Source organism: Hyperoodon ampullatus (assembly GCF_949752795.1).
Source record: "Hyperoodon ampullatus genome assembly, chromosome: 15".
Classification (NCBI taxonomy): Eukaryota; Metazoa; Chordata; class Mammalia; order Artiodactyla; family Ziphiidae; genus Hyperoodon; species Hyperoodon ampullatus.
This window is the reverse complement of record NC_136928.1, coordinates 6,115,726-6,130,030: the sequence shown is the minus strand read 5'-3', so window position 1 is coordinate 6,130,030 and position 14,305 is coordinate 6,115,726. Positions and strand designations below refer to the sequence as shown.

The 14,305-nt window shown below is 39.0% G+C and overlaps 1 protein-coding gene across 1 annotated transcript; it reads left to right on the top strand.

Annotated features, from left to right (window-relative positions):
• Window positions 1–10,121: 10,121 nt before the first annotated feature.
• LOC307064659 (heat shock protein HSP 90-alpha-like) lies at window positions 10,122–12,329 on the top strand (the record flags this gene model as incomplete). The annotated part of the gene is given in 3 exon segments (XM_079721319.1): window positions 10,122–11,894; window positions 11,898–11,939; window positions 11,943–12,329. Coding segments are annotated over 3 exon segments (2,196 nt in total). The 3' UTR covers window positions 12,324–12,329.
• Window positions 12,330–14,305: the final 1,976 nt, after the last annotated feature.

The following is a 14,305-nucleotide window of genomic DNA, read 5'->3' as shown; positions in this document are numbered from 1 at the left end:
CCAAGATTTTGGATCCCCTTTACTATTATTACTCTGAATTATTTTTCAGATAGACTGCCTATTTCCTCTTCATTTGTTTGGTCTGGAGGGTTTATATCTTGCTCCTTCATCTGCTGTGTATTTCTCTATCTTCTCATTTTGCTTAACTTACTGTGTTTGTGGTCTCCTTTTGACAGGCTGCAGTTTCATAGTTCCCGTTGGTTTTGGTTTCTGCCCCCAGTGGGTAATGTTGATTCAGTGAGTTGTGTTGGCTTCCTGGTGGAGGAGACTGGTGCCTTTGTTCTGGTGGATGAGGATGGATGTTGTCTTTCTAGTGGGCAGGACCACATCTGATAGTGTGTTTTGGGGTGTCTGTGAACTTATTATGATTTTAGGCAGCCTCTCTGCTAATGGGTGGGGTTATGTTCCTGTCTTGCTAGTTGTTTTGCATGGGGTGTCCAGCACTGGAGCTTGCTGGCCACAGAGTGGAGCTAGGTCTTAACTTTGAGATGGAGATAACTGGGAGAACACTTCCCAATTGATATTATGTGGAGCCAGGAGGTCTCTGGTGGTCCAATGTCCTGAACTCAGCTCTCACCTCAGAGGCTCAGGCCTGACACCCGGCCAGAGCCCCAAGACCCTATCAGCGATACAGCTCAGAAGAAAAGGGAGAAAAAAAAGAAAGAAAGAAAGAAAGAAAGAAAGAAGAAAGAAAGAAATAGAAAGAAAGAAGGAAAGAAAGAAAGAAAGAGAGAAAGAAAGAAGAAAGAAAGAAAGAAAGAAAATAAAGGTATTAAAATAAAAGATTTTTTGAAGGCTATGGTAGAGGAACCAAGATGGCAGAGTAGAAGGACGTGCTCTCACTCCCTCTTGTGAGAACACCAGAATCACAACTAGCTGCTGGACCATCATTCACAGGAATACACTGGAGCTCACCAAAAAAGATACCCCACATCCAAAGACAAAGGAGAAGCCACAATTAGAAGGTAGGAGGGGCAAATGACAGTAAAATCAAATCCCATAACTGGTGGGTGGATGACTCATAGACTGGAAAACACTTATACCACAGAAGTCTCCCCACTGGAGTGAAGCTTCTGAGCCCCACGTCAGGATTCCCAACCAGAGGCTCTGGCAACGGGAGGAGGAATGCCTAAAGAATCAGACTTTGAAGCCTAGTGGGAATTGATTGCAGGACTTTGAAAGGACAGGGACAAACAGAGACTCCACTCTTGGAAGGCACACACAAAGTGGTGTGCACATAGGAACCCAGGGGAAGGAGCAGTGAACCCAGGGGAGACTGAACCAGACCTACCTGCTAGTGTTGGAGGGTCTCCTGAAGAGGCGGTGGGGGGGGGGCTGTGGCTCAGCATGGGGACAAGGACACTGGCAGCAGAAGTTCAGGGAAGTAACCCTTGGCATGAGCCCTCCCAGAGTCTCACATTAGCCCCACCAAAGAGCCCAGGTGGGCTCCAGTGTTGGTTGCCTCAGGCCAAACAACAAACAGGGAGCGAAACCAGCCCACCCATCAACACTCAAGTGGATTAAAGTTTTACTGAGCTCTGCTCACCAGAGCAACAGTCAGCTCTACCCACCACCAGTCCCTCCCATCAAACCTCTTAGATAGACTCATCCAAGAGATGGCAGATAGCAGAAGCAAGAAGAACTACAATCCTGCAGCCTGTGGGGAAAATAAAAGCATTCACAGAAAGATAGACAAGATGAAAAGGCAGAGGGCTACGTACCAGATGAAGGAACAAGATAAAACCCCAGAAAAACAACTAAAAGAAGTGGTCATAAACAACCTTCCAGAAAATGAATTCAGAATAATGATAGTGAAGATGATCCAGGACCTCACAAAAACCATGGAGGCAAAGATCGAGAAGATGCAAGAAATGTTTAAAAAACACCTAGAAGAATTAAAGAACAAACAAACAGAGATGAACAATACAATAACTGAAATGAAAACTACAGTAGAAGGAATCAATAGCAAAATAACTGAGGCAGAAGAACGGATAAGTAACCTGGAAGACAGAATGGTGGAATTCGTGCTGCGGGATAAAATAAAGAGAAAAGAATGAAAATAAAGAAAGAAAGCCTAAGAGAACTCTGGGACAACATTAAATGCAACATCATTCGCATTATAGTGGTCCCAGAAGGAAAAGAGAGAGAGCAAGGACCTGAGGAAATATTTGAAGATATTATAGTCAAAAACTTCCCTAACATAGTAAAGGAAATAGCCACCCAAATCCAGGAAGTGCAGGGAGTCTCTCATACAGGATAAACCGAAGGAGAAACACGCCAAGACACATAGTAATCAAATTGGCAAAAATTAAAGACAAAGAAAAATTATTAAAAGCAGCAAGGGAAAAATGAAAAATAACATTAAAAGGAACTCTCATAAGGTTAAAAGATGATTTCTCAGCAGAAACTTTACAAGCCAGAAGGGAGTGGCATGATATACTTCAACTGATGAAAGGGAAGAACCTACAACCAAGATTATTCTACCTGGCAAGGATCTCATTCAGATTTCATGGAGAAATCAAAAGCTTTACACACAAACAGAAGCTAAGAGAATTCAGCACCACCAAACCAGCTCTACAACAAATGCTAAAGGAACTTCTCTAAGTGGGAAACACAAAAGAGGAAAAGGACCTACAAAAACAAACCCAAATCAATTAAGAAAATGGTCACAGGAACATACATATTGATAATTACCCTAAATGTGAATGGATTACATGCTCAAACCAAAAGACACAGGTTTACTGAATGGAAACAAAAACAAGAGCCATATATAAGCTGTCTACAAGAGACCCACTTCAGACCTAGGGACACATACAGACTGAACGTGAGGGGATGGAAAAAGATATCCCATGCAAATGGAAATCAAAAGAAAACTGGAGTAGCTATACTCATATCAGATAAAATAGACTTTAAAATAAAGAATGTTACAAGAGGCAAGGAAAGACAGTGCATAATGATCAAGAGATCAATCCAAGAAGAAGATATAACAATTATAAATATATATACACCCAACATAGGAACGCCTCAATACATGAGGCAACTACTAACAGCTATAAAAGAGGAAATTGACAGTAACAAAATAATAGTGGGGAACTTTTACACCTCACATAGAGCAATGGACAAATCATCCAAAATGAAAATAAATAAGGAAACAGAAGCTTTAAATGACACAATACACCAGATATATTTAATTGATATTCATAGGGCATTCCATCCAAAAGCAGCAGAATACACTTTCTTCTCAAGTGCACACGGAACATTTTCCAGCATAAATCACAACTTGGGTCATAAATCAAGCCTCAGTAAATTTAAGAAGATTGAAATCATATCAAGCATCTTTTCTGACCACAACTCTATGAGATTAGAAATGAATTATAGGGAAAAGAACGTAAAAAACACAAACACGTGGAGGCCAAACCATACGTTACTAAATAACCAAGAGATCACTGAGGAAATCAAAGAGATATCAAAAAACACCTAGAGACAAATTACAATGAAAACACGATGATCCAAAACCTATGGGATGCAGCTAAAGCAGCTATAAGAGGAAAGTTTATAGCTACACAAGCCTATCTCAAGAAACAAGAAAATTTTCAAATAAACAATCTAACCTTACATGTAAATAAACTAGAGGAAGAAGAACAAATAAAACCCAAAGTTAGCAGAAGGAAAGAAATCATAAAGACCAGAGCAGAAAAAAATGAAATAGAAACAAAGAAAACAATAGCAAAGATCAATAAAACTAAAAGCTGGTTATTTGAGAAGATAAACAAAATTGATAAACCATTAGCCAGACTCATCAGGAAAAACAGGGAGAGGTCTCAAATCAATAAAATTAGAAATGAAAAAGAAGAAGTGACAAGAGACACTGCAGAAATACAAAGCATCCTAAGAGACTACTACAAGCAACTCTAGGCCAATAAAAAGGACAACCTGGAAGAAATGGAAAAATTCTTAGAAAGGTATAACCTTCCAAGACTGAACCAGGAAGAAATAGAAAATATGAATAGACCAATCACAAGTAATGAAACTGAAACTGTGATTAAAAATCTTCCAACAAAAAAAAGTCCAGGACCAGATGGCTTCACAGGTGAATTCTATCAAACATCTAGAGATTAGCTAACACCCATCTTTCTCAAACTCTTCCAAAAAATTGCAGAGGAAGGAACAATCCCAAGTTCATTCTATGTGGCCACAATCACCCTAATACAAAAACCAGGCAAAGACACTACAAAAAAAGAAAATTAAAGACCATTATCACTGATGAATATAGATGCAAAAATCCACAATAAAATACTAGCAAACAGAATCCAACAACACATTAAAAGGATCATATACCATGATCAGGTGGGATTTATCCAAGGGATGCAAGGATTCTTCAATATATGCAAGTCAATCAATGTGATACATGATATTAAAAAATTGAAGAATAAAAACCATATGATCATCTCAATAGATGAAGAGAAAGCTTGTGACAAAATTCAACACCAATTTATGATAAAAATTCTCCAGAAAGTGGACATAGAGGGAAACTACCTCAACATAATAAAGGCCATATACTGTCACTGTTAGCAGATGACATTATACTATACATAGAGAATCCTAAAGATGCCACCAGAAATCTACTAGAGCTAATCAATGAATTTGTTAGTGTTGCAGGATACAAAATAATGTACAGAAATTTCTTGCATTCCTATACACTAATTATGAAAAATCTGAAAGAGAAATTATGGAAACACTCCCATTTTCCATTGCAACAAAAAGAATAAAATACTTAGGAGTAAACATACCTAGGGAGATTAAAGACCAGTATGCGGAAAACTATGACACTGATGAAAGAAATTAGAGATGATACCAACAGATGGAGAGATATACCATGTTCTTGGATTGGAAAAAATCAATATTGTGAAAATGACTAAACTACCCAAAGCAATCAACATATTCAATGTAATCCATATCAAATTACCAATGACATTTTTTACGGAACTAGAAAAAAATCATCTTAAAATTTATATGGAGACAAAAAAGACCCTGAATAGCCAAAACAATCTTGAAGGGAAAAAACGGAGCTGGAGGAATCAGATTCCCTGAATTTAGACTATACTGCAAAGCTACAGTAATCAAGGCAATATGGTACTGGCACCAAAACAGAAACATAGATCAATGGAACAAGATAGAAAGCCCAGAGATAAACCCACACACCTATGGTCAACTAATCTATGACAAAGGAGGCAAAGATATACAATGGAGAAAAGACAGTCTCTTCAATAAGTGGTGCTGGGAAAACTGGACAGCTACACATAAAAGAATGAAATTAGAACATTCCCTAACACCACAAACAAAAATAAACTCAAAATGCATTTGAGGCTTAAATGTAAGCCCAGACAGTATAAAACTCTTAGAGGAAAACATAGGAAGAACACTCTTTGACATAAATCACAGCAAGATCTTTTTTTTTGATCCACCTCCTACAGTAATGGAAATAAAAACAAAAATAAACAAATGGGACCTAATGAAACTTCAAAGATTTTGCCCAACAAAGGAAACCATAAACAAGAAGAAAAGACAACCTTCAGGGCTTCCCTGGTTGTGCAGTGCTTGAGAGTCTGCCTGCTGATGCAGGGGACACAGGTTCATGCCCCGGTTTGGGAAGATCCTACATGCCACAGAGAGGCTAGGCCCGTGAGCCATGGCTTCTGAGCCTGCATGTCCAGAGCCTGTGCTCTACAACGGGAAAGGCCACAACAGTGAGAGGTCCATGTACCGCAAAAAGAAAAACAAAAAACAAAAAAGACAACCCTCAGAATGGGAGAAAATATTTGCAAACAAATCAACTGACAAAGGATTAATGTCTAAAATATATAAACAGCACATGCAGTTCAATATTAAAGAAACAAACAACCCAATCCAAAAATGGGTAGAAGACCTAAATAGTCATTTTTTCAAAGAAGACATACAGATGGCCAAGAATCACATGAAAAGCTGCTCAACACCACTAATATTAGAGAAATGCAAATCAAAACTACAATGAGGTATCACCTCACACCAGTTAGAATGTGCATCATCAGGAAATCTACAAACAACAAATGCTGGAGAGTGTGTGGAGAAAAGGGAACCCCCTTGCACTGTTGGTGGGAATGTAAATTGATAGAGCCATTATGGAGAACAGTATGGAGGTTCCTTAAAAAACTAAAAATAGAATTACCATATGATCCAGCAATCCCACTACTGGGCATATACTCAGAGAAAACCATAATTCAAAAGGACACATGCACCCTAATGTTCATTGCAGAACTATTTACAATAGCCATGTCATGGAAGCAACCTAAATGCCCATCGACAGATGAATGGATTAAGAAGTTGTAACACATATATAAAACGGAATATTACTCAGCCATAAAAAGGAAGGAAATTGAGTCATTTGTTGAGGCGTGGATGGATCTAAAGACTGTCATACACAGTGAAGTAAGTCAGAAAGAGAAAAACAAATATCATATATTAACGCATGTATGTGGAATTTAGAAAAGGGGTACAGATGAACTGGTTTGCAGGGCAGAAGTTGAGACACAGATGTAGAGAACAAACGTATTGACACCAAGGGGGGAAAACCTTGGTGGGGTGGGGATGATGGTGTGCTGAATTGGGCGATTGGGATTGACATGTATACACTGCTGTGTATCAAATTGATGACTAATAAGAACCTGCAGTATAAAACAAACAAACAAACAAAAAAAAAAAAAACTAATACTAAACTTTCTTTGGGTTATGTGTATGGAAATATGTTAATATAAATGTTTCAGACATTACATGAAATTTCTAAAAATTTTATATGTTCTGGTATAATGTTAAAAGTCATAATTCTAGTTATTACTTTAAAATGTATATCTCAGAAATAACTAAATTTCCTTGTCAATTGCATTATTATGAACTTTCATCCAATCATTAACCGTGGTCATTTTTAAGCCTTTTGTCATTTACAGACAGTTCTGGGTGTACTCTGATGTTTTTGCAAAAACGTTCCTATAAAAGTGTTTCATCTTCAAGGAATTCATGGAAAAGACTCTGACAAGTACAGGTTTCTGGTAACTGACTATACTGCTGAACTGAATGAATAAGCATTTTCAGAACTCTAATGGAAAACTGATGAATTCACAGAAGTGCTAACAAAAGATCAAGATGAAAAAAAAAAACTTAATTACATGGGACTGAGTGAACTGATGAGGATGATTATAATTTTTGTGACTTTCTGTTTGAATAAAAAAAAATCCCACAAGGACTCAGAGGGAAAAAATATACAAATCAATTTTCACTGCAAAGTAAAGGAGCTGTTGTAGTGGAGGATTACTGGACTGAATGTCAATATTATGACGTAGTATGAGTGTGTTTCGTGTTCGATAATTGCAATCATTGTTGTTTTTGTTGTGGTCATCCATTTACAATGCTTGGTGTCAGTTTATTTATCTCTTGTAAAAATAAAATATAGTGTGTGTGTGTGTGTGTGTGAAAAATAAAAAAGTAAATTAAATAAAATAAACAAAAAAATAAAAGATTTTTTAAAATATTATTAAAATAAAATAAATTAAAAAGTAATTTAAAAGAAAAGAGAAGAGAGCAACCAAACCAATAAACAAATCCACCAATGATAGCAAGTACTAAAAACTAAACTAAAGTAACCATAAAAATCAGAAATTACTCAGTTGTATACAGCAAACCCCAAGTCTATAGTTGATCCCAAGTTCCACCACCTCAATTTTGGGATTATTTGTTTTCTATTCCAGTTTTCCACAGATGCAGGGTACATCAAGTTGATTGTCGACATTTAATCCACTTCTCCTGAGGCTGTACAGAGAAATTTCCCTTTATCTTCTTCGTTGGCACAGCTCATGGTGTTCAACTTTGCTTTTGGCCCCGCCTCTGCATGTAGGTTGCTCTCTGGCATCTGTTCTTCACTCAAACAAGAGGGGGTTAAAGGAGTAGCTGATTAGGGGGCTCTGGCTCACTCAGGCCTTGGGAAGGGACAGGTACAGAATGCGGGTTGAGCCTGTGGTGGTAGAGGCTGCTGTGATGTTGCAGCGGCCTGGGGCACAACACCGTATGTTCTCCTAGGACATTTGTCCCTGGATCATGGGACCATGACAGTGGCAGGCTGCATAGGCTCCTGAGAGGGGAGTTGTGGATTGTGACCTCTGCTTGCACACAGGATTCTTAGTGTCTTCAGCAGCATCATTAGCATTTCATGCCCGTCTCTGGTGTCTGAGTTGATAGCTGCTGCTCACGTCCATCTCTGAAGCTCATTTAGGCAGTGTTCTGAATCTCCTCTCCTTGTACTCTTGCCTCTTAGGCAGGTACAGAGTTTTTCCCAGACTCCCTCCTAGGTAGTTGTGGTCCAGTAACCCCCTTCAGGCTGTGTTCACGCAGCCAACCCCAGTCCTCTCCCTGGAATCTGACCTCTGAAGCCCAAGCCTCAGCTCCCAGCCCCCGCCCAGGAGGGTGAGCAGAAAAGCCTCTCGGGCTGGTGAGTGCTGGTCGGCATTGATCCTCTGTGCGGTAATCTCTTAGCTTTGCCCTCTGCACCCCTGTTTCTGCACCCTCCTCTGTGGCTTTGAAGCTTCCCCCCCTGCCCACCTCCCCGTCTCCGCCAGGACTTCTTAGTGTGTAGAAAGTTTTCCTCCTTCATAGCTCCCTCCCACAGGTGCCAGTCCTGTCCTTGTTCTTTTGTCTGTGTTTTATTTTGCCCTACCCAGGTATGTGGGGATTTTCTTACCTTTTGGGAAGTCTGAGGACTTCTGACAGCATTCAGTAGGTGTTCTGTAGGTGTTATTCCACATGTAGATGTATTTTTGATGTATTATTTGGGAGGAAGGTGATCTCCACGTGTTATTCCTCCGCCATCTTGAAGGTCCTGTTCTCATTATTGTTTCTTTTTTATGAGAAAAGACATTGAAAGGTAAAAAGTCCCTTGTCCCAAATCAAAATGCTCATTTATGACAGAAACAACAGTTGAATGTAGGCCATCAGTCACTGCTTTCCAGATTAAAAATAATTTCCCTGCTCCACTCTATCTGAATTTCCGACATTGAGGATTTATTTTCACAATAAAACAACTACTGATTAAGTCCATTGAGAAATGTAGAGAGAGAGATCAACAACAGAAATAGGCATTTTGTCAAAATGGTTATGAAAAGATTTCCTCCCTGAGTTTTAGGGCACTCTAGGGAGAGTCTGGAGCTCTTTGAGGCCCGAAGCTCCACAGGGTTAGTGCTCATCTTTTTGAGTCTTCCTTCTCATCCCCCATGACTGATGAGTAGAAGGAATACATAAAATCACTATATATGAATGGCTAGAAGGGAGTCAAACATAATCTAGAGAAGGAAATTGAAACACAGAGACATCTGTGTCATGCCTTCCAGGAGACAGGCTTAATGTAGACTAAGCAGGAGACACATCAGTGAACTTATTTTTCAGTCAAAAATCTATGATCTCGGCTTTTTTGGGCATCTTTTGTTTCTTCTTTCTTCATAAGTAAGGTAGCTGGAGAAATGGAGAGTGAAGCTTTCTCTATTATGATTTCCAGGAATTGAAATTTTATCATAGACAAAAAGTTCCTGTCACAATTGTGTCGTTAGTGTATGGTTCACTGATTCTGGCCATAAGTGTTATTTCATACCTGTTATTTTCATATTTGTTAATAACATCTGAGTTCTTTTTTATAGGTTCCTGTGGAGATTTCAAATATATCCAGAAATTATAATGAAAAAATACTTTAACTAAATTTAAATGAAATAGAAACTGAGAGATATATTTGGGACTCAGAAGAACAAGTTTAAAATTTCTACACATCAAGCTATTTGAAGAAGAAATTACTTGCAGTTTCCCAGAGTTTAGCCTTGACTATTGGAGAATTTCCCTCTCCCTTAAGAACTGCCCAATATATGATACTGAATATCATTAAAATCAGATATCTTTCTCCTAAATTAGTTCATTATTTTGACAATCTAATATTTAGGGTTACTTCAGGCATTACAAACACATGATCATCCAATTTTAAAAATAACTTACTTGAGTTGCTTCTACGTCCTGGTGCTGCGTCACTGCCGAGTGTTTGCGGTCCTTTAGCCAAGATGCCCAAGGAAACCCAGACCCAAGACCAGCCGATGGAGGAGGAGGAGGTGGAGACGTTCACCTTCCAGGCGGAAATTGCCCAGTTGATGTCGCTGATCATCAACACATTCTACTCGAATAAAGAGATCTTTTTGAGGGAGCTTATTTCAAATTTGTCCGATGCTCTGGACAAGATCAGGTATGAGAGCTTGACAGACCCCAGTAAACTAGATTCTGGGAAAGAGCTGCATATTAACCTCATTCTGAACAAGCAAGATCGCACTCTCACTATTGTGGACACCGGGATTGGAATGACCAAGGCCGATTTGATCAACAATCTTGGTACCATTGCCAAGTCTGGGACCAAGGCGTTCATGGAGGCTTTGCAGGCTGGTGCAGATATTTCTATGATTGGCCAGTTTGGCGTCAGGTTTTATTCGGCCTATTTGGTGGCCGAGAAAGTGACCGTGATCACCAAACATAATGACGATGAGCAGTATGCCTGGGAGTCTTCTGCAGGAGGGTCCTTCACAGTGAGGACTGACACAGGAGAACCTATGGGTCGTGGAACAAAAGTTATTCTGCATCTTAAAGAAGACCAAACTGAGTACTTAAAGGAACGGAGAATAAAAGAGATTGTGAAGAAGCACTCGCAGTTTATTGGCTATCCCATCACTCTTTTTGTGGAGAAGGAATGTGATAAAGAAGTCAGTGACGACGAGGCAGAAGAAAAGGAAGACAAAGAAGAAGAAAAGGAAAAAGAAGACAAGGAGTCTGAGGACAAACCTGAGATAGAAGATGTTGGCTCTGAGGAAGAGGAGGAAGAAAAGAAGGATGGTGACAAGAAGAAGAAGAAGAAGATCAAGGAGAAGTACATCGACCAGGAAGAACTGAACAAGACGAAGCCTATTTGGACCAGAAACCCTGATGACATTAGTAACGAGGAGTACGGAGAGTTCTACAAGAGCTTGACCAACGACTGGGAAGATCACCTGGTGGTGAAGCATTTTTCAGTTGAAGGACAGCTGGAATTCAGAGCTCTTCTTTTTGTCCCAAGACGTGCTCCCTTTGACCTGTTCGAAAACAGAAAGAAAAAGAACAACATTAAGTTGTATGTTCGCAGAGTTTTCATCATGGACAACTGCGAGGAGCTGATCCCCGAGTATCTGAACTTCATCAGAGGCGTGGTGGACTCGGAGGATCTCCCTTTAAACATTTCCCGTGAGATGCTGCAACAAAGCAAAATTTTGAAAGTTATTAGGAAGAATTTGGTCAAAAAATGCTTAGAACTCTTCACTGAACTGGCAGAAGATAAAGAGAACTACAAGAAGTTTTATGAGCAGTTCTCTAAAAACATTAAGCTTGGAATACATGAAGATTCTCAAAATCGAAAGAAACTTTCAGAGCTGTTGAGGTACTACACTTCTGCTTCTGGTGATGAGATGGTTTCCCTCAAGGACTACTGCACAAGAATGAAGGAGAACCAGAAACACATCTACTACATCACAGGTGAGACTAGGGACCAGGTAGCTAACTCTGCCTTTGTGGAACATCTTCGGAAGCACGGCTTGGAAGTGATCTACATGATCGAGCCTATTGATGAGTACTGTGTGCAGCAGCTGAAGGAGTTTGAGGGGAAGACCTTAGTGTCAGTCACCAAAGAGGGCCTGGAACTTCCAGAGGATGAAGAAGAGAAAAAGAAACAGGAAGAAAAAAAGACAAAGTTTGAAAACCTCTGCAAAATCATGAAGGACATCTTGGAGAAGAAAGTTGAAAAGGTGGTCGTGTCTAACTGATTGGTGACATCCCCGTGCTGCATTGTCACAAGCACGTATGGCTAGACAGCAAACATGGAAAGGATCATGAAGGCTCAGGCGCTGAGAGACAACTCAACGATGGGTTACATGGCAGTGAAGAAGCACCTGGAGAAAAACCCTGACCATTCCATCATTGAGACCTTGAGGCAGAAGGCAGAGGCTGACAAGAATGACAAGTCTGTGAAGGATCTGGTCATCCTGCTGTACGAAACGGCTCTCCTGTCTTCTGGCTTCAGTCTGGAGGATCCCCAGACACATGATAACAGGATCTATAGGATGATCAAACTTGGTCTTGGTATTGATGAAGATGACCCCACTGCTGATGACAGCAGTGCTGCTGTAATGGAGGAGATGCCGCCCCTCGAAGGAGACGATGACACGTCCCGCATGGAAGAAGTAGACTGAGCTCTGCCTGAGGAATACGTAGCCGTGTGTTCAACACTCTTGTTTTCAGTTCTTCTGATAATGTTTTCAAGTATTTCTTTATTTTTGTTAACATTTAAAAACCTGTATGGCATGACAACTACTTAAGGGGAAGATAAGATTTCTTTCTACTAAATGTGATACTGTGATAATTTAGGCACTAAAAGCAGAGCTAGTTTTTTTCTAGTTTCATGTTGGATTATTTTATAGCGTTTGTTGTAAGGTGTATGTAACCTACGTTAACTTCATGGTCTGAAGTGTTCAGCTATCAAGCGGATTCTTTAGTAGACCAAATCTTCTGTCACTGAAGTGTTCTGAAGTATATACCTTGATGTTTAAAAGAAAATACTTCTTAAAGCAACTTTCATCTTCTGGGATTTACTTTTTAAACCTTCCATCGCCTGTATTGACTGCATGTGCCAGGCCCCTAGGAATTAGTATGTTCAACTGAACCAAAACCAACTTGATGGGAGTCACTGTCCATACATAGGGCTTGTTTTCCACAGAAAAGTGTTGTTGAGAGTAGCAGAATTATAAGCCTATCTAGGCATGTTGTAAAGCTGTTTGAAAAGTGACTCAGAAGCAAGTTTTGTGAATGGAAACATAGTGCTCAAGTCACATTCTGCTTTAAAAGTTGTAACAAATACAGATAAATTAAAAAGAAAAAAAATAAAAATAAAAATAAAAATAACTTACTTCCCCATATGTTTCATGTTAGAAAAATGTGTTTATTGAAAGCTACAAAATGACATAGCTGGTGGATCAAATCCTTCTGAACACACTTGTTGGAAAAGAGAAACAGTCACTTTGCCAAAGACATCTTCATTAGGATTTATTTAATTTTGAAGATACTGATTAAGATTCATTAAATACACTGCAGTGAAAATGAATAAATTGCATCTACATGCAACCACATGGATAATCTCTAGTTACATGGTACTATGTGAGAAAAGTAGGTTCAGGGAACTATATAGAGCAAGGTGCCCTTTTTATCAAGTTCAAGAATAAGAAAATCAACTGTTGACTGAAAAAAAATGCACAATGTTAGAGTTCAGAGTTAAGTTTTATTTTGGGCCAAATAAGGACTATAGCCCAGGAGACAGCCTCTCAGATAGCTCTGAAGGTCTGCCCCCAAAAGGTGGGGTAGGTCAGAATATATGTTACTTTAGTGAAAGGGGGGATACATGTAATCAAACACACATTTTGGCAGAAGGTTGCTGCTAGTCACGAGGAGCAGTGTCTCCATTAATGGTTTTAGTGCTTTTCTGGATATGAGAAGATACAAGAAATTGAGTTCATAAAATCTCTTTCCAGACACCATGTTGGAGATATTTCCTGCTTTTATGGCAATGGCATCTATCTATGGCAAAAAAATACTAAACAAATACTTATGAATATTTAATTGTAATAATAAAAAATAGAGAGGTAGGAGTAGAAGGCAGCCTAAACCACAAGTAACTAACCATGGATTGTACCTTTAAAGAAACTCATGGAAGATTTCTATTTTATTTCTCATTTAAAAAAAAATTAACATGCAACCTGTTTGTATAAAATTTAGAAAATATTTTTAAGAAGAAGAAAATTAAGTACCTAAATTTATACTACCTTGAGATAAATACTGTTAGAATTTTGATATAGTTCCTTCCAGTCTTTTTTCTCTGTATATACACATTACAAAATTATGACCATGTGTATATTCAATTATGCATCCTAAAGGCAAGAGACGGTCATGTATATTGAATTAACCCATATCCCTGATATATGTTGGCAATGCATGTAATCACCAGCACTGAGGATGGAATACACTTATCCATCTGCATTCTCATGTCTTCAAAACTTCTGGGAGATTATTGTTTTCATATTGTCTAGCCAGCAGCACCATGCAGGTGATGTTCTGACCAAATTCTATTCAGAGAAAGAACTTTCATAAAGATTTTATGATCAAGGTTTTGCCCAGTTGCCTT